Source organism: Schistocerca americana, chromosome 3 (genome assembly GCF_021461395.2).
Source record: "Schistocerca americana isolate TAMUIC-IGC-003095 chromosome 3, iqSchAmer2.1, whole genome shotgun sequence".
Classification (NCBI taxonomy): domain Eukaryota; kingdom Metazoa; phylum Arthropoda; class Insecta; order Orthoptera; family Acrididae; genus Schistocerca; species Schistocerca americana.
Genome location: NC_060121.1, coordinates 346,274,219 through 346,296,179, shown reverse-complemented (window position 1 = coordinate 346,296,179; position 21,961 = coordinate 346,274,219). Strand labels below are relative to the sequence as shown.

General features: G+C 45.8%; 1 protein-coding gene across 1 annotated transcript in view; it reads right to left on the bottom strand.

Moving 5' to 3' along the window:
- LOC124607403 (integrin alpha-PS2-like) overlaps window positions 1-21,961 on the bottom strand; it is a 431,869-nt gene that overhangs the window by 180,004 nt on the left and 229,904 nt on the right. The window contains exon 3 of the mRNA XM_047139727.1: window positions 1,760-1,854. Coding sequence (XP_046995683.1) covers window positions 1,760-1,854 — 95 coding nt within the window. The remainder of the gene's footprint in view (window positions 1-1,759; window positions 1,855-21,961) is intronic.

The window sequence follows — 21,961 nt, the reverse complement described above, 5'->3', positions numbered from 1 at the left end:
GAATCTGCGGCCGTAGCGGTCGCGCGGTTCCAGACTGAAGCGCCTAGAACCGCTCAGCTACCCCGGCCGGCCCAGAAAATCTCTCAGCACTTGGCGTTCTCCCCTGGTACACTACCCAGCTAATTTTCAGCATTCTTCGATAGCACCAGATGCCGGTTGCTTCCAGTTCCTTCTAATTTCCGAAGTCCATGTTTCATTGCATACGATGCTGTACTCCAGACGTAAGGTTCCAGAACATCTTCCTGATTTCGATGTCAGTATCTGACACCAGTAGGTTTCTTCTACTGAAGAAAGTTTTCTTTATCTTCTTTGCTTCGACTATTTCATGTACTCTTGCTTTATAGATTTCCTTTGCCTCTCCTAATGCTGTGTCATTTCCAGTTTTTATTTTCAACTAGTCGTTAATGTCCTTTGTACCACTCATCATTAGGTTAGTCTTTCCTTTGTTTATCCTTAAGTCTCATTCTGTGCTAAGTATGTCGTCTATTTCCTTCGACATATCTTGTAAGTCTTCTTTATGTATGGCAAAAGTTTTCCGTTACGAGAAGGCTGCGTGTTAGATAACAGTCGAACCGGATTTTACTTCAGAAAGTAAAAGGAGTAAGAAAATGAGTAAAGTAAGAAAGATTCGCTCCAAAAGATATGGGAAACTTTTCTCAACTCTTTTATATGGAACAGCGTGGAACATACTAACGCTGCAGTTCCTTTCGTTGAAGGCGTATATGTTTACATACTGTGGAAATGGCACTCTCGTTTGCATGAAATGTTTAGGCAACTCTGCAATATGAACGACGCCAGTATGTGCAGACTTTCATAGCTTGTAGTCTTGGCACGAGATCAAAACAAATAGCAATCGGAGTTGGCCCGTCAGCTTGCATAATAAGGTAAATTTGTCCAAGTACAGTGATGTGTATTTTCCACTAGAGGTGGATAAGTCGTGTCTGCGTTAATGTAACGTATTTGGGTACCACTAAAAAGACGTGTAGAGCAGGATAACGGAAGAGCTGTGTTGTTTCTCAACTCAGTGTGCACATTTAACGTGACTACTTGTCTATTCCTGTATGTCATCAGGCTGTAATTGTAGTCGACGTTAAAGACAGCAGCTACGTGACGTGATCTATTTTTTGGCTTCTTTCATTTACTTCCAAGAGGACAGGGCGGTGGTTGTTCCAGGGAGATGGGAAATAAGGAATATCTGGGAGGGGATGCTAAGGTGTCAATGCACTCTGGTTTAGAAATAAATTTAAATGAGATGGACTACCTATGGAGAAATAAGGACCCGGACCTGTATATTGTGCATTTCTTTAAAAACTGCAAGGAATTTTTACGGGGCGTATGTTGAATTTAAAAAAAAATCTTTGAGAAGAACGTCGAACACTGAATTTATTGGAAATGTACGATAATGCGCCACTAAATATTATTTGCTGACGCAAGTTTGTCGGGAATGATGTTAAAAAGATAGACACCGCGTCATTATTGACTGACAAAACGAAATGTAAAGTGCGGATTTTAAAGAATGAAGAAAGATTAGGACTGAGCATCCCATCGTCTGTGAAGTCCTTAGAAAAAAAGTTAAACTCAGATTACGAGAAGGTTGGGGGTGACAAGTCGACATTTATCTTAGGCGATTTACTGAAACCACGAAACGCTTATACCGGACGGCCAGTAGATACTTGAACCTCTGTCCTCAGGAGAGCTGCTGTCTTAACCACTGCAGCACTTCACACGGTATGTTTCAGGATCGTCTGGTGATACTCACAACAACATTGCCGTTCCCTGAAGTCTGCAGCGTGGCACCGAACCACTGGTACGATTTGTTCTCGACGTCATAGCCCGAGTAGTTCCTCTGGTTGCCTGAAATAAAACAGAAACAGCGAATGAAATTCTGCCACTGGAATTTATTTGCAGCTGTAATATCGGTTAGTGACACACTCAATAAGTGGCGTTATAGTGTTTTGTAAAGCAGTTACGGATGATATTGCGCTTACAGAGATGAACTGAAGGACCGAAGCATTACGACGACCTGCTTAGCAGCGTGGTGGATCTACCTTTAGAACTCAATGCAGCAGCGATTATGGGTTACCTGAATTTCACTAGTCCTTGGTAGGTTTCCGGAACCATGTTGCTCCAGATATACACGCACAGGGCATGCAGTCCCCGCAAATTACGGGATGGTGGTTTGTGTGCGCGGAGCTGGAACACGATGGCATCCCAGGAGAATTACATCGGGCTGAGATCGGCCGAATTTGGTAGCCAAAGCATGAACAATTCACTGTCATGCACCTCAGTCCAATGTAGCACTATTCCGGCATTGTGACAGGGACAGGTGTCCTGCTGGAAGATGCCATCGTCGTCGGGAAAGCCCCCAAATATTAAGGCGTGTAGGTGGCTCGCATTAGTGTTCACGTAGAACACAGCAGTCGTGGTGACTTCGATTACTATCAGAGGTCACACTCAAACCGAAATGAACGTCTGCCATAGCATGCAACTGCCCCTGCTGGTCTGTATCCGCGGCGCGGTGCACATTTCCAGTATCCCCTCCACTAGGTCACGGTTTCCCAAATTGTGTTCCGCAGAACACTGGTGTTCCGCGGTAGTGGACAAGGGCTACGCGAAAAACTACACTACTGGCCATTAAAATTGCTACACCACGAAGATTACGTGCTACAGACGCGAAATTTAACCGACAGGAAGAAGATGCTGTGGTACGCGTATGATTAGCTTCTCAGAACATTCACACAAGTATGGCGCCGGTGACGACACCTACAACGTGCTGACATGAGGAAAGTTTCCAACCGATTTCTCATACACAAACAGCAGTTGACCGGCGTTGCCTGGTGAAACATTGTTGTGATGCCTCGTGTAAGGAGGAGAAATGCGTACCATCACGTTTCCGACTTTGATAAAGGTCGGATTGTAGCCTATCGCGATTGCGGTTTATCGTATCGTGACATTGCTGCTCGCGTTGGTCGAGATCTGATGACTGTTAGCAGAATATGTAGTCGGTGGGTTCAGGAGGGTAATACAGAACGCCGTGCTCGATCCCAACGGCCTCGTTTCACTAGCAGTCGAGATGACAGGCATCTTATCCGCATGGCTGTAACGGATAGTGCAGCTACGTCTCGATCTCTGAGTCAACAGATGGGGACGTTTGCAAGACAACAACCATCTGCACGAACAGTTCGACGACGTTTGCAGCAGCATGGACTGACAGCTTGGAGACCGTGGCTGCGGTTACCCTTGACGCTGCACCACAAACAGGAGTGCCTGCGATGGTGTACTCAGCTACGAACCTGGGTGCACGAATGGCAAAACGTTGTTTTTTCGGATGAATCCAGGTTCTGTTTACAGCATCATGATGGTCGCATCCGTGTTTGGCGATATCGCGGTGAACGCACATTGGAAGCGTGTATTCGTCATCGCCATACTGGCGTATCACCCGGCGTGATGGTATGGGGTGGCATTGGTTACACGTCTCGGTCACCTCTTGTTCGCGTTGACGGCACTTTGAACAGTGAACGTTACATTTCACATGTGTTACGACCTCTGCGAAACCCTACATTTCAGCAGGATAATGCACGACCGCACGTTGCAGGTCCTGTATGAGCCTTTCTGGATACGGAAAATGTTCGACTACGGTCCCGGCCAGCACATTCTCAGATCTCTCACCAAAATGAAAACGTCTGGTGAATGGTGGCCGAGCAACTGGCTCATCAGAATACGCCAGTCACTACTCTTGATGAACTGTGGTATCACGTTGAAGCTGCAGGGGCAGCTGTACCTGTACACGCCATCCAAGCTCTGTTTGACTCAATGCCCAGGCGTACGAAGGCCGTTATTACGGCCAGAGGTGGTTGTTCTGGGTACTGATTTGTCAGGATCAATGCACCAAAACTGCGTGAAAATGTAATCACATGTCAGTTCTAGTATAATATATTTGTCCAATGAATACCCGTTTATCATCTACATTTCTTCTTGGTGTAGCAATTTTAATGGCCAGTAGTCTATGAATAACAAGGGTTTTTTCTACATTTTAAAGATGGCAATTTTTTAAAAAATTTGTTATGATCTCTGCGTTATTAGTTAACTGAGTAAAACAAGTTTTTCTCATTTTTTAAAATTTGATTAGACTTTGAATTTTTTAATTCTGCCAGAGGAAGAGTTTGAGTACCTCTGTACTAACTGATGGCGTATTCGGACTAGTGTAAAAAGAAACATGATTGATTCGACCAAACGACACATTTCCATTGACGCTCGGTCCGATGTAGATGGTCGCGTGCTCAATACCATCGTGAATGACGACTTCGTTAGGCCAACATGGGATTCTGTAGTGGTCGTCTGCGGTGGCGTCCTATGCTCACAATCGTACGCTGAACAGTGTGCTCCGAAACACTTGTGTCTGCACCAGTACTGCACAGTGTTGTCAGACTCGCCATTGATCGCTGCCTTTTCTACATTATAAAGCGGCAAAGACTCTGACCACCAATTTCCGTGACAGGCCGTGGTCTTACGACAGTAACATGCCAACTGCCGTCCAACTTCGCAATTTTCCTATGCTTGATCCCGGGAACCGGAAAATGACAATTTTACCTTCTTAAACTCACTGATGACAGTGGATTTCTCCACTTGTGGCCGGTATCGCCGCAGGAATGATTCCCCATTCATCTCTGCTTCGCTTATATGCAATGCGCAAAGGAACTGAATGGCCACGTTTTTGAAACAAAGTAATTTTTTCTCTCATTGTGACGCAGAGGCATTAAATCTGGCTTAAAGCTGCCTACAGACTTCCTCTGCAGTGGTGCAAAAGTGTGGCGCCCTGACGCCTCACAATCGGGCTCGACGACGCATCAGACAGCGAAGTGTCGACACATGCGATAAAAAGGCCAGAGTTCATATTAGGTACAACGTGGGTTAATGTCAGACTGGTACCAAATTTCACCACAATTCTGCCCAACGCCATCTGGACGTATTACACGATGACAATCGTTATCCAGACTTCACGTCTCACCTCTTCTCTTGACACCCTTGGGATATATGTCAGAACAGCGATAGCCAGCGTTCAAATCATGCGGTTTTCTTACGGATGGGTGAAGGAAACATTTCAGACACACCGCCGCTCAAGACTGAGAAGAAAAGGCCTCACGAGGTGGCATGAAGGGCCTAAATGAAACCACCTCTTCCCTTGGGGCGATCATTTAGACACATTTCGCCGTCGCAGTGAGATGTGCAACACAACGACGTTCTTGGCAAACTTTGACACTGCTAGTACCCCCTGACGATCCGAACCTTCTCCAAGACAGTACAGAGCTCCAACACCACGGAACGACCCCTTCAGAGTATAGTAAGACCACAATTTTTGCTCTGGTATAGAGGGTGAATCGACTATGGATCACAACCTCTCAACGAAATATGAACTTGATTCGAAGCAGCAAACGGCGTTTACAGTTTTTCAGCCTTCCTGTGGTGTGATCACAAGGTGTGGAGGGGGGGAGGTGTAACGTTGAAACGTGCGTGAATAAAATGGCAAACAGTCCCCTATTCCCTATTCTGAGTTGCCACTGCAAACAACGAGCCTCCCACTCTCTCATCTCAGCAACACTCTCTGTGCCAACTGCATAACTTTGCTGAGCACTTTAGAAATGCACAGAAGCTCCTGTTGACCGATTCTTATGACTTTGTGGGCTACTGTTCTAGCGCCCTCTGGGAATGCGGAATCTGAATGACGTCAAGGGGGTTGCCTACCTGAACGTTTACAGGAGTCTGTTCAGGAGCGTGTGTTTTTAAAGTGCTCAAAAGGATCGTGCAGGTGGTACCGGGAGCGCTGCTGAACAGAGGGATTTCAGACCATTGACGCCCTTTATGCCTCCTTCTGTGGCCTTTCAGTGTCGATTCTGGGTTGTGTGTGTCTAAAATGTTTTCCACAGGCATCCATAACGAAACAGCATGATTTCAACGCTGAGTGTCGCTGTTTCGACCTCCATCACAGGGTCATCAAGAAAAGGGGTGAGGTGTGGCTAACAGTGGGGAGGGGGGGAGGGGTGGGAGTGACGATCTTTCCATTGTGTGGTACGTCCGGGGTGGCATTGGACACAATTGTGGAAAAATGTGGTGGCAATGTGGCAGCATTAAACCATGCTACACCTCACATCAACTTTTGAACTCTGGCCTTTCTTTCGCCTGTGTCGACACCTTGTTGTTTGATGGTGAAGTTGAAGGGCGCTACGCTTTTGCACCATTGCAAAGGAAGGTTGCAGGAATCTTTAACGCAGATTTCAAACTGTCACGTCGCACATAGGGTACATGACGGAGTTTCAAAAACGTGACAGTTAAATACTTTTGCTCAGTGTACTTTCCTTGTTGAATCACGTACCCCCAACGCATCTTCTAGTAAATCTCATCAGGCTGGAAACGTTCGTTAAACAATACTTCCAACTAGCTAAGGATCCCACGCTCTGCTACACGATCTCTTCCCACAGAGAATGTACACGCGCACCAAGCTACCACAGGAAACCACTCCAACAACGGCGCGTGGGAGCACACTTTATCGCTATGAATAACTTGATACTCAAAATTAGCACCGTCCCATAGGCCCCATGACTCTTCTGTTGCCCTCGCGAGGGCTACCAGCTGACTTCCCATTTCCCAAGGTCCATAAACTGTTCTACGAAATTCTTTTAACATTTACACCCTTTAGCTCAATATCTTTGGGAATATTTTCATGGGCCATTTCTTGTCCTATTAACATGACTGTGCTCTGTCAAATACAAAGTCTTTGCATCAAACGTCTAGGGCTTATCACTTCATGGGGAACAACTTTTATGAGAGACAAAATGTTCGCTGACGCTTCCCGGCGACGCTAGGTGTCCTTTTAGTATTCAGCGGCCATGGTTCGACAAGATTTCACCGAACTGGCAGAGTCTACTAACTTGGTGTGCTCTGTACTATCTGCCCCAGTAAACTGAGTGAATTTCAACAAGAAAACCTTAAGAATGAGTGTCTGTAAGTGGAGACGGAGATATATACACTATGTAATCAAAAGTATCCGGACACCTGGCTGAAAACGACTTACAAGTTCGTGGCGCCCTCAGTCGGTATTGCTGGAAGTCAATACGGTGTTGACCCACCCTTAGCCTTGATGACAGCTTCCACTCTCGCAGGCATACGTTCAATAAGGTGCTGAAAGATTTCTTGGGGCATGGCAGCAAATTCCTCTCGGAGTGCTGCACTGAGGAGAGGTATCGCTGTCGGTCGGTGAGGTCTGGCACGAAGTCGGCGTTCCAAAACATCCCAAAGGTGTTCTATGGGATGCAGGTCACGACTCTGTGCAGGCCAGTCCATTACAGGGATGTTATTGTCGTGTAACCACTGCGCCATAGGCAGTACATAATGAACAGGCTCGGTCGCGATGAAAGATGCAGTCGCCATCCCCGAATTGCTCTTCAAGAGTGGGAAGCAAGAACGTGCTTAAAACATCGATGTAGGCCTTTGATGTGATATTGAGGGTGCAAGCCCCTGCCATGAAAAACACGACCACACGATAACACCACCGCCTCCGAATTTTACTGTTAGCACTACACACGCTGGCAGATGACGTTCACCGGGCATTCGCCATACTCACACCCTGCCATCGGATCGCCACATTATGTACCGTGATTCTCACTCTACACAACGTTTTTCTACTGTTCAATCGTCCAATGTTTACGCTCCTTGCACCAAGCGAGGCGTAGTTTGGCATTTACCGGCATGATGTGAGGCTTATGAGCAGCCGCTCGACCATGAAATCCAAGTTTTTTCACCTCTCACCTAACAATCATACTACTTACAGTGGATCCTGATGCAATTTGGAATTCCTGTGTGATGGTATGGATAGATGTCTGCCTATTACACATTACGACTCTCTTCAACTGTCGGCGGTCTCTGTCAGTCAACAGACGAGGTCGGCCTGTACGCTTTCGTGCTGTACGTATCTCTTCACGTTTCCGCTTCACTATTATATCGGAAACAGTGGACCTAGGGATGTTTAGGAGCGTGGAAATCTCGCGTACATACGTATGACACAAGCGGCACTCAATCACCTGACCACGTTCGAAGCCCGTGAGTTGCTCGGAGCGCCCTATTCTACAACTCTCACGATGTCTAATAACTACGGAAGTCGCTCATGTGGAGTACCTGGCAGTAGGTAGCAGCACAATGCACATAATATGAAAAACGTATGTTTTTGGGGGTGTCCGGATACTTTTGATCACAGAGTATTATAAGAGCGAATCAGACACTTTAATTTTGTTGGCTTGACCCCCTTTCAATGGAGAAGATGCCTGGAATACAAGCAACGCACTAGGCATAAGCACGCCGCAATGTACCTTCCCCTTGCTGCATGTCGGTATCATAACGAATACAAATGCACGGGAAGCGTGAGCGAACGTTTTGTTTCTAAAAAAAAGTTGTCCTCCGTTACGTGATTTATCACCACTAGATGTGTGATGCAAAGACTTTGAAATACCTTGCGTTTACATTTTAGTACTACATCGTGGAACTTGTATTTCTGAACGAGCACGCGCCGAGGTGATGGGAACATCTATCTTCGCACAGCACTTTGGAGTCACAGACAGCCGGACGACTGACATGTCACGTGGGAGGCTCGTTGGTTGCCGTGGCAGCTTAGACACTTTGCTGCGAAGCTTCGCTTTTACTACAGCTGCACTTCGGCGATTTGTGATTCATATGCTATTGTTGCTGCCTTGGCTCTGGTCGGCCAGACAGTCTCGTTGGCTGGTCGCTGTACTTTCTTCGCTTTATACTTCTGCATTTGTTGGTGAGATTGCTACATGCTTCTGGCTTAAGCAACATATAGCAGGTACAGTTGGTTGCATTCATTTAGGATGAACTTATTTTTCCGATTTCATATTTATGTACAGTAAATCTTTCACTTTTCTTTGGCTTTCGGATTGAAAGTGAAACTTACTTCTTTGTGGATGGGTCTGACTCATGTGCCCACGTGGAATTAGATATCCATGCATTCTATCGGCATCCATGCAGTCACAAATATTTCACATATTATGCAGCTTTACGAGTATTATTATATATTACGTGACTTTCATTATTTTAGGCTAAGTAATAATACAGGGGACAGATGGTAAATGCAACAGCAGAGGCAGTACTCGCTGCAGATCGACTATCAAAAAAATGGTTCAAATGGCTCTGAGCACTATGGGACTTAAAATCTGTGGTCATCAGTCCCCTAGAACTTAGAACTACTTAAACCTAACTAACCTAAGGACATCACACACATCCATGCCCGAGGCAGGATTCGAACCTGCGACCGTAGCAGTCGCGCAGTTCCGGACTGAGCTCCTAGAACCGCTAGACCACCGCGGCCGGCATCAACTATTACCAAATGATCATATAAAAGTTCATTTTGTTTTCAGGGAGGTTTCCAGTACACTAAGATTTCATAATCTTTTTTTATATGACTAGATAATCATTATCAGGATCTATTATTTCCTTCTTCCAACGACCACGCCGCATTGGAGACACCGCTCCTCGCCGTAACACCGAAATCAGGCGACATCAGGCCCGATTAGTACTTCTACTCGTATAGGTGACCACCTGAGCATGGCTGGGGGCACACACAAGCTGCCGACGTGGCGACCAATTGAAAGACTTGCACCAGGCCTTTGAGGCCGCACGGTACTATTATTTCCTCCTGATATAAGAATCTGTTGTCCGATGGACTTACGAACGTTAACTGTTGTCGCTGCGTTAATAAATTGTCAGACGTGTGTTTGCATTGGCTTACCGTAGAAATGGAAGTTAACAACTTGCAAATAAAACTTATGTAACTAGCATCTTAAAGCTCTTGCGACACATAAATGACCCACTAAAGTTCGGGCCTAAACCTTTATAAGCAGCATTTCTTCTCATTTGTCCGTATATCTTTCGGCAATCACTCTGAAGATGACCGAAAGATGTACTACAAAAATATTAGCAGAAGTCGTAGTGCTTATATGGCTGCACACCGAAATTTAATTTATCACTACTTGTTTAAAAAAAATGGTTCAAATGGCTCTGAGCACTATGGGACTTAACATCTGTGGTCATCAATCCCCTAGAACTTAGAACTACTTAAACCTAACTAACCTAAGGACATCACACACATCCATGCCCGAGGCAGGATCCGAACCTGCGACCGCAGCAGTCGCGCGGTTCCGGACTGAGCGCCTAGAACCGCTAGACCACACTACTCGTTTAGTCTGAGGTACTGATAGTAAAGACGACAGTCAGCCTTCGAGCTAATGATTCTCCTCCACAAAATTCTGCTTCCCGCTAAGGCTTTTCAAAACCTCTTTTTCAGTAGTTGCTGGAAAGGGAAGTCATACTCCCTTAAGCCGGCTTTACGAAAAGACCAGGCCATCACCTGAATGCTAAAGAATGATAGCCATCCCCCAGACATGGGAAATCAGCCCTGACGTTCGTTCCCACTAGCGACTATCTCGACCCGACGAGTGCTACCTGAAAATGATTTTTATTTCTTTAGTTCCCAGTCTTCTGACTGCTTTGATGCATCCTGCCACGAGTTGCTGTTTTGTGCCAACCTTTTCATCTCAGAGTATTAACTTCAGCCTTGTCCTCAATTGTTTGCTGGATATACTCCGGTTTCGGTCTTCCTCTACAGTTTTTACCCTTTGCAGCTTCCTCTAGTACCATGGAAGCTATTCCTTGATGCCTTACCCATGTCCTACAATCCTGTCCCTTCTTCTGCATGTTTACTTGCCGATTCTGCAGACAATCTCCTCGGTCCATACCTTATCAGTCCACCTAATTATCAGTGTTGATTTGTAGAACAACTTGTCCACTGCTTCGATTCTCTTCTGATTCTCCCACAGTCCTTGTTTCACTGCCATGCAATGGTGTGCTCCAAATATACAGCCTCAGAAATTTCTTCCTCAAATTAAAACCTGTGTTTGATATAGTAGATTTCTCTTGGCCAGGAAGCCCTTTCTACCTGTGATGGTCTGCTGCTTATGTCCTTCTTGCTCCGCCCGTCATGGATTATTTTGCTGCCTAGGTAACAGAATTCCTCAACTTCATATACTTCTTGATCCCAAATTCCGATGTTAAGTTTCTCACTGTTCTCGTTTCTGTTACTTCTCACGTCTTTCTTCGCTTTACTGTCAATCCATATTCTGTACTCATTAGACCAGTCCATATAACAGATCCTGTAGCTCTTCTTTAATGTCAGCAGTGAACCTTATCACCGATATCCTTTCACTTGAATTTTAATCTCACTCATGACCCATTCTTTTATTTCTATCACAGTTTCATTTTTTTGTACAGATTGAACAATAGGGCTGAAAGACTACATTTCTGTCTTATACCATTTTTAATGCGAGCAATTCGTTCTTAGCCTTCTAGTCTTATTATATATGCTACAAAGTGAACGAAATTACGTGCATCCGTCATAGCTATTTACCAAATAAGTGAAACGCCACTTTGAATTCTGTACAGACAAGGAAGTTTTTGAACTCTCGGCTGGAATCACAGAGTCACCTTCCATATTCAGCATGGACAGTGCTGAGCTTGTACGTCATGGGTGTACCCAGCGAGGGGCAGGAGGGGGTGGGGGTGCACCTGCCACCTCACCCCCCCCCCCCCCCCCCCCCTAGAAGATATTCGCAGTTTTTCACTAGTTTACTGTTTTATTGGGGTACACGAAAGGAGCCTCCCCGAAGATCGTGACAACGATCGGGCGTACCCTGGGCAACGTTAGGCCTGTGCCTAACGGCCAATCCTTTCAACACCAAAACACCACAAAAAGGCTTTTATCAAAGCCAGCGCTATATATAATGTCTATAAACATTGAAGGGCTCTCTCATGAGAAAGAAGTGCTGCTTGCTGTAGCATGTAAAACTCACAACTGTGATCTCTTACTAATCCAAGAGACCCACATTGGCCCCACAGATAGAAGACCAAAGATCCACGGAATGAAATTAGTAATTGAAAGACCACACGAGCAATATGGCAGCGCAATCTTCGCCAAAATGGGCTTAGGTATTATATCTGCAGAACTGACATCTCAAGAAGACATCGAAATCTTGACTGTAGGGTTACAGTCCTGCACTGTGACGTCTATATATAAGCCACCGAGCAGGGAGTTCAGATTCAGTGAGCCAACCAACTTCAACTCACAACCAACGAAAATAGTAATGGGCGACTTCAACTGTCATGGTTCAGCCTGGGGGTACAGGCACACAGACAAAAGTGGGGACGACCTGGAAACCTGGGCAGACTCAACTGGTCTTAAATTAATACACGACCCCAAACTTCCACATTCCTCCAACAGCAGCAGGTGGAACCGTGGATACAATCCAGATAACAACTTTGTCAGCGAAAACGTAGCACATCAAACCAGGAAGGATGTGGGAGAACCCCTCCCACATACACAGCACCGAGCTACATTATGTCTGGTTGAAGGAGTTGTTAAACCAGCAACCACCCATTTCCAAAGACGTTTTAATTTTAAACGTGCCCTATGGGACAAATTCTCTGAAGAACTTGACAAAGAGGTGCAGAACCTTGATGCTAGCCCGGAAAAATATGACACTTTCATTGAATTAGTTAAAACTGTCTCCCGAAGAAATATCCCCCGAGGCTGCAGAACTAGTTATATCCCTGGACTTGACGGAAACTCAAAGGTTCTTCTGGAACATTACCAACAGCTCTTCGAGGAAAACCCTTTTTCAGAGGAAACAACTATGGCGGGAGAAGAACTCCTCCAGGCCATATCAGCCTCAAGAACAATGAAATAGTGTAATCTAATCACAAACCTAGACATGAAACAGAATAGCCGACAGGCCTGGCAACTTCTTAAAAACATCAATAATGACCCCTCATCTAATACACAAAATCTGTATAAGGTCACACCAAATCAAATAGCAAATCAACTTCTACTTAATGGTAAAACCAACAGGAAGCACCCAAGAAAGAAACTACAGAGAGGCACTCAAGAAAAAGACCACCTAGGCACCCCCTTTACTCTGAAAGAATTAGAAGATTCCATCTCCACAATGAAAATTAATAAAGCCGCTGGCCTAGATGACCTACGCCCAGAACAAATAAAAATGTTCGGACCTGTTACCAGACGGTGGTTACTAGATATGATGAACAAATGTGTTCTTGAAATGAAAATCCCCAAGACTTGGCGGAAGGCAAATATAGTAGCTATACCAAAACCTGGAAAAAACCCCACAGACCCAAAAAAATTTTCGGCCTATCTCCCTGCTTTGTTAGCTCTATAAAGTCTTAGAAAGAATGATCCTTAACCGCATCTCAGAACATGTAGACAAGAATATAATTAAAGAGCAAGCAGGATTCCGCCCAGGAAGGTCATGCTGTGGACAAATCCTCAGTACATAGAAGATGGATACGAGCGGAAACAAATTACAGGTGCAGCCTTTATCGACCTTACAGCAGCTTACGACACCATAAACCACAGTAAGTTAATATCAAAAATATATAACACCACAAAAGACTACCGACTGGAGCAATTCATCCAGTGCCTGTTGCAGAATAGACGGTATTTTGTCACGCTGCAGTCGAAGAAGAGCCGATGGCGGACCCAGAAAAGCGGCCTACCTCAACGTAGCGTCCTCGCCCCATTGCTGTATAATATTTATACCAATGACCAACCGATCAGCATGGACGCTCGCTCCTTCATCTATGCAGACGATACAGTCGTTGCCACCCAGGGAAAAACCTTTGAAGAGGTAGAAAGTAAATTAACTTTAGCTGGGTGACTATTATGATAATAACCACCTCAAGCCAAACCCAGCAAAAACCCAGGTCTGTGCTTTTCACCTACGTAATAAGGAGGCAAGGAGGAAACTCAACATAAGCTGGAAGGGACAACATCTATCTCACTGCGACACACCAAAATATCTTGAGATTAAACTTGACCGTGCTCTCACCTACAAGGAACACTGTCTGGCCACAAAGATGAAAGTGAGTGCCAGGAACAACATCATCCGCAAGCTAACAAATAGCAGATGGGGAGCGCAACCTACAGTTCTCCGCACGTCAGCTTTAGCTTTATGTTTCTCCACTGCGGAGTACTCGGCACCCGTTTGGCAAAATTCCACCCACGCTGAACAAGTAAATATAGCATTGAATGAGACTGGACGCATCGTGACAGGATGCCTCCGCCCAACTCCCACAAAGCAGCTGTACCACCTCATGGGCAAAGCCCCGCCAGACATCAGAAGAAGGACTGCCGCAGAAATCGAGAAACATAAACAGGAGACAGATCCCAGGCATCCAATGTTCGGATACAATCTTCAACCTCGCCGACTTAAATCAAGGAATAGTTTCCTACGAACAACTGAAGCAACTCTTTTATCGCCTAGAGCACGACGAGAAGAGCTGTGGTACAATGTGGACCCAGGAAGACCAGGGAATTGCCCCAGGGAAGAACCCACAGCTGGCTCTGAACTCCCATACACGACCTGGAAAGCCCTGAATAGACTACGAACAGGCGTATCAAGATGCAGAGCAAACTTGGAAAAATGGGGCTACATCAGTGCAGACTAGCCCTGCGAGTGTGGAGAACAGCAAGACCCACAACACCTACTGGTCTGCAGGAAACTAAACAACCCGTGTTCGACTCAAGACCTATTTGAAGCAAATGACACGGCTATTCAAGCTGTAGTGTATTGGGCTTCACGTGGGATATGAAAATCGCTCTGCTTCGCATCCTTAGCGCATATCATTATACACTCCTGGAAATTGAAATAAGAACACCGTGAATTCATTGTCCCAGGAAGGGGAAACTTTATTGACACATTCCTGGGGTCAGATACATCACATGATCACACTGACAGAACCACAGGCACATAGACACAGGCAACAGAGCATGCACAATGTCGGCACTAGTACAGTGTATATCCACCTTTCGCAGCAATGCAGGCTGCTATTCTCCCATGGAGACGATCGTAGAGATGCTGGATGTAGTCCTGTGGAACGGCTTGCCATGCCATTTCCACCTGGCGCCTCAGTTGGACCAGCGTTCGTGCTGGACGTGCAGACCGCGTGAGACGACGCTTCATCCAGTCCCAAACATGCTCAATGGGGGACACATCCGAAGATCTTGCTGGCCAGGGTAGTTGACTTACACCTTCTAGAGCACGTTGGGTGGCACGGGATACATGCGGACGTGCATTGTCCTGTTGGAACAGCAAGTTCCCTTGCCGGTCTAGGAATGGTAGAACGATGGGTTGGATGACGGTTTGGATGTACCGTGCACTATTCAGTGTCCCCTCGACGATCACCAGTGGTGTACGGCCAGTGTAGGAGATCGCTCCCCACACCATGATGCCGGGTGTTGGCCCTGTGTGCCTCGGTCGTATGCAGTCCTGATTGTGGCGCTCACCTGCACGGCGCCAAACACGCATACGACCATCATTGGCACCAAGGCAGAAGCGACTCTCATCGCTGAAGACGACACGTCTCCATTCGTCCCTCCATTCACGCCTGTCGCGACACCACTGGAGGCGGGCTGCACGATGTTGGGGCGTGAGCGGAAGACGGCCTAACGGTGTGCGGGACTGTAGCCCAGCTTCATGGAGACGGTTGCGAATGGTCCTCGCCGATACCCCAGGAGCAACAGTGTCCCTAATTTGCTGGGAAGTGGCGGTGCGGCCCCCTACGGCACTGCGTAGGATCCTACGGTCTTGGCGTGCATCCGTGCGTCGCTGCGGTCCGGTCCCAGGTCGACGGGCACGTGCACCTTCCGCCGACCACTGGCGACAACATCGATGTACTGTGGAGACCTCACGCCCCACGTGTTGAGCAATTCGGCAGTACGTCCACCCGGCCTCCCGCATGCCCACTATACGCCCTCGCTCAAAGTCCGTCAACTGCACATACGGTTCACGTCCACGCTGTCGCGGCATGCTACCAGTGTTAAAGACTGCGATGGAGCTCCGTATGCCACGGCAAACTGGCTGACACTGACGGCGGCGGTGCACAAATGCTGCGCAGCTAGCGCCATTCGACGGCCAACACCGCGGTTCCTGGTGTGTCCGCTGTGCCGTGCGTGTGATCATTGCTTGTACAGCCCTCTCGCAGTGTCCGGAGCAAGTATGGTGGGTCTGACACACCGGTGTCAATGTGTTCTTTTTTCCATTTCCAGGAGTGTATGTTACATACTTTTCTATATTATTGTAGTTAATTTACCTTATAACCATGTATTATTGTATTATAACTGCTTCTCTTGCATTGTAATATAATTTTTTTTGTAAAATGGTGATGTCTTGGATACGATAAATAAATAACTGTTTTATTTAATAAGAAATGCTGCATGTTTTGTCGGATTGTACAAGTGCATTCTTGTATTTAAAATGTTTATTAAAAGCAGTTTTTCATTGGTTTACTGATTTATTTAATAAGAAGTGCTGTATGTTGTCTCGAGTCCTTGTTTCCTGAGACTAGTATGACCAGCCCCCCCCCCCCCCTCCCCCTAGTTCAGATCCTGGGTACGCCCTTGTTGTACGTATTGAAGGAACCCTCTGGCTAAAGCTACACGTTGTGTCGGTGTATCTACCTCTAAAAAGACGAGACGCCGCATAAGAGCAGGCAGTCTGTGATGCACTCTGGCGCGTTCCGGACGCTGCTGATTAGTCGGCCCAGTTGGCGGTGCACCGCCCCGAGCCCGGAGTGCTCGCTATAACGAGTGGTCTGCTCAGCGTCAGCACAAGCAGCTGCTGCTCTGTGACCCACTAAAGCTAAACACTCTGAAGGGGCGTCCCAGTCGGCCAGCGCGTGCCGGCCCACGTGTTCAGTGTGACTTCTGTCTCTACTGCTGCCCTACCAACAGCGGGTCGGCATGTTGAGAGCAAAACTTGACGATTCCAGGTGGGAAACCTTGACGTCCACTATCACAGTTTTAAGGAGTACGATTTCCGTCCAATTAATTCAAATTCCAGCGTTTACGTGAATCTCTCTTGTACACACTTTGTTCAAGGATTTATTGATGGTTCTCGATGTCGAAGTACTTGAGCTGAAGGATGTACAGTGAGTCCAAAAAGTATTTGTCTAGATATAATTCTTTAAAAAAAACTAAGTATATGTCACGTGAAAGGAAGGGAACATAAGATGTGAAAATTCGGTCATATGCAAAGAACCTTTGGTGGCCGGCAGGAGTGACCGAGCGGTTCTAGGCGCTACAGTCTGGAACCGCGCGACCGCCACGGTCGCAGGTTCGAATCCTGCCTCGGGCATGGATGTGTGTGATGTCCTTAGGTTAGTTAGGTTTAAGTAGTTGTAAGTTCTAGGGGACTGATGACCTCAGAAGTTAAGTTCCATAGTGCTCAGAGCCATTTGAACCATTTGAACCTTTGGTAAGTAATTTTTTATTGATGGACAAGGAAATAAATGCATCCATAGTGATAACAAATTTGACAAAATGGAGAATTTATTCAAGGGCTACTTCAAAAAGTATTGTCCACTCATTTTTTTTAAATTTTCAATCTGAAAATATGATTTCAATTACAAAAGTTGATATTTAGTGGTGTTTCCCTTTGCAGCTATTACTGCTTGTAGTCGTCTGGGCATCGACACGACCAAGTTTGCCGTCAGAGAGACCGGGGTTATGCACCATTCGTCTTGGAAATGCTTCTTTTAGGTCCCTCTTGTTAGAAATGTGTCTTCTCTGATGCTATCTTCCAGTACTTTCCAAAGGTGTTCAATAGGATTAATGTCTCGGCTCTGAGGAGGGGTGTTAAGTTGTTTTGGGGTATTGTACAGGAGCCACAGCCTTGTAGTTAGAGCCGTATGCTTTGGGTCGTTGTCTTGTTGGAAAATGTAATTTCCTTGCAGACCTAATTTTTCGGTGCTAGGATTTAGATTCTCCTTTAAAATGTTTATATACTTAATTATGGTGATCCATTGTATCTTCTATGAAATGTAATTTTCCAACACCTGCAGCACTTATACAGGGCTATTACAAATGATTGAAGCGATTTCATAAATTCACTGTAGCTCCATTCATTGACATATGGTCACGACACACTACAAATACGTAGAAAAACTCATAAAGTTTTGTTCGGCTGAAGCCGCACTTCAGGTTTCTGCCGCCAGAGCGCTCGAGAGCGCAGTGAGGCAAAATGGCGACAGGAGCCGAGAAAGCGTATGTCGTGCTTGAAATGCACTCACATCAGTCAGTCATAACAGTGCAACGACACTTCAGGACGAAGTTCAACAAAGATCCACCAACTGCTAACTCCATTCGGCGATGGTATGCGCAGTTTAAAGCTTCTGGATGCCTCTGTAAGTGGAAATCAACGGGTCGGCCTGCAGTGAGCGAAGAAACGGTTGAACGCGTGCGGGCAAGTTTCACGCGTAGCCCGCGGAAGTCGACGAATAAAGCAAGCAGGGAGCTAAACGTACCACAGCCGACGGATTGGAAAATCTTACGGAAAAGGCTAAAGCAGAAGCCTTACCGTTTACAATTGCTACAAACCCTGACAGCCGATGACAAAGTCAAACGCTTTGAATTTTCGGCGCGGTTGCAACAACTCATGGAAGAGGATGCGTTCAGTGCGAAACTTGTTTTCAGTGATGAAGCAACATTTTTTCTTAATGGTGAAGTAAACAATGTGCGAATCTGGGCGGTAGAGAATCCTCACACATTCGTGTAGCAAATTCGCAATTCACCAAAAGTTAACGTGTTTTGTGCAATCTCACGGTTTAAAGTTTACGGCCCCTTTTTCTTCTGCAAAAAAAACGTTACAGGACACGTGTATCTGGACATGCTGGAAAATTGGCTCGTGCCACAACTGGAGACCGACAGCGCCGACTTCATCTTTCAACAGGATGGTGCTCCACCGCACTTCTATCATGATGTTCGGCATTTCTTAAACAGGAGATTGGAAAACCGATGGATCGGTCGTGGTGGAGATCATGATCAGCAATTCATGTCATGGCCTCCACGCTCTCCCGACTTAACCCCATGCGATTTCTTTCTGTGGGGTTATGTGAAAGATTCAGTGTTTAAACCTCCTCTACCAAGAAACGTGCCAGAACTGCGAGCTCGCATCAACGATGCTTTCGAACATGCTGCGCCGAGTGTGGGAGGAACTTGATTATCGGCTTGATGTCTTCCGAATCACTAAAGGGGCACATATCGAACATTTGTGAATGCCTAAAAGAACTTTTTTGAGTTTTTGTATGTGTGTGCAAAGCATTGTGAAAATATCTCAAATAATAAAGTTATTGTAGAGCTGTGAAATCGCTTCAATCATTTGTAATAACCCTGTATAGCCCCACACCATCAGGGAGCCACCACTGTGTTTAAACTTTGGCACAAGATTCCGTGACAACATCTCCGCATTCTTCTTACGCCACCCCATTCGCATGCCGTCCGACCTGAATAAGTTACATTTACTCTCATCAGAAAGTATTACTCTATTCCAGAAGTCTTTCGTTTTGAATCTATGTTCCATCGCAAAATGAAGACGTTTCTTTCGATTCTGATCACTGGCCCAAAATTTCTTGCGTACTACCCTGACCGTGATATCCATACGTTTTGAAGGTATTTCTGATTGTGTTGGCACATACCTTCTTTTCCCTAGACTAACTCCCCAGCCAACTGAAGAGCTCTGATTTTAGGTTTCTCCTTCATTTCCCTCATGATAAATCTCCCGTCTGCATCAGTCAAAGTGTGAGGGCGTCCGGTACGTGGTTGGTTTCTTAATGATTTTGTTGCGCAAAATCGATCTATTATCAACTGAATCGTCGATCTAGGTCTACCGACTACGTTAGCAATCTCATAAGAAGATTTCCACTCATTACGTAAGTGCAGAATAAGTTTCCTTTCGATCAGCGTCGTCACACTACCCTTAACTGCTACGGTCGCAGGTTCGAAGCCTGCCTCGAGCATGGATGTGTGTGATGTCTTAGGTTAGTTAGGTTTAAGTAGTTCTGAGTTCTAGGGGACTGATGACCACAGATGTTAAGTCCCATAGTACTCAGAGCCATTTGAACCATTTGAACTACCCTTACGGCCCATGGCACTAATAGTAGTGTATCGGCACCGTTCCGAACCACAACAGGCTATAGTGTGGGGCCGCGCACGGTTGACTCTAGTGTGTGCCGTGGGTCAGCGTTATAGTTTAGTTTCTGCGCGCAGAATTTCCGCATGTTCAGATGGTGGACGAATACTTCATGAACTAGCTCTTGTATTACATTTTCTATTTTGTTAACCTTGCTTTCAATTTGGATGTATTTCTATCCTTGCTTTTCAACAAAAATGAGTTACCGAGGTACTCCTTACATGACTGCACCTTTAGATTTTGTATACATTTCTTTTCATGTTACACAGACTTTATTTTCTTAACGATATGCACGTAGACGAATACTTTTTGGACTCACTGTACATACTTTGGCCCAATAGAAAAATATTTCGAGGGATTTCGATTGTTCTCCCATTGCTCTATTTTTACTGTGGAAGGTTTGATTGGTAGAAGAGGTGTAGAAGATCCAACAGAGATCGACACATCTACACACATACTGTGTGTGTGTGTGTGTGTGTGTGTGTGTGTGTGTGTGTGTGAGAGAGAGAGAGAGAGAGAGAGAGGGGGGGGGGGGGGGGAGCGGGAGGGAGAGAGTGTGGAGCTTACAGGCACTCAACTGCGAGATTAGCAGCGCCGTTACACACGGTAAAAGAAACGAATGCGGATAAAAATACTAAAATTGTTGTCAGATAGTGAGGCGGAGACTTATAACATGACACTCATGCGCTCACTCCCACCTCACTCACGTTGACCCACACAGTGACTCTCACATGTCTTAAGACACTGAGAAAATGTGAAAGGTGCTATACATGGGATTAAAACAGAACTAAAACGACAGAGGAGCTAAAAGAAAGGCACAGGGAAATGTGACAGGCCGACCACTTACAAAAAACATGGGTGAGCCAGTCACTCTTTCGGCACATTAAGAACATCTCCCTAAAATTTGAGGAAACAAGTAGGACAAATCACAGAATTGTGAAACTCTCACCACATTCGTTTGACCGCCACTTGAAATAGAGGGCTGATCTATCGAAAAATCTGCCGTTGCCCAGTGGTCGGAAAATAAAACACAATCTAGTAAAACGTGGCGCACAGTGATCTGCACGCCACAAGCACCACACATTGGAAGGTCTTCTCGCCGGAGTAAGAATCCACACGTCGTAGGGCTGTGACCTATGCGAGGACGAGTAAGGAGAATCTCGTCCCGTCTCTGTGGCTGGGTGAAGGTACGCCACAGCCGCGTTGTGGGATTTACTAGATGCAGCTTGTTGGCTCTCACTTCCAGCCATTCCACTTCCCGTCAACGCATGACTGCATATACAACAAAAGGCCAACGTAGTAGTACATGGTGTTTATAAATTAGTCGTATAAAAGTAACCTTTACTTTTCGAAATGGTAAATAACTTACACCACTGAATGCAGTATATCTTTAAGTTTCATTTACTCTTGTTTAATGTGGCTACCTTTTGTAACACGGGAAATGTCTCATGTGTAATCAGTTTCCTGCCAAATCCTATGCAGCAAGTCTTGATGTATGGTGGCAACTGCATTAGGGCGATTCACTTTATCGCAGATACAGAAGATGGCTTCGTCACTGTACACAATTATATTAAGAAAATCATCTTCAGCCGGGATTTTGTTGAACATTTCTACACAAAATTCAGCTCATTTTTTCTTTGTCACTTTTCTACAGCTCCAATTTGTAGGGTTTCAATGACAGGTATTCTCGTAATACCTTCCACACTGTAACACTAAGCATATTCAATTCTAAACTGGCATGGACTACGAACGTAAAACTGCCGAACTTGTCTAATTACTGCACCAAAGACTGCTGGCCGACTCTGACCCGGCGTCCTACGTGATATACAACCATTTTCGGTGAAACGCTTGTACCAATT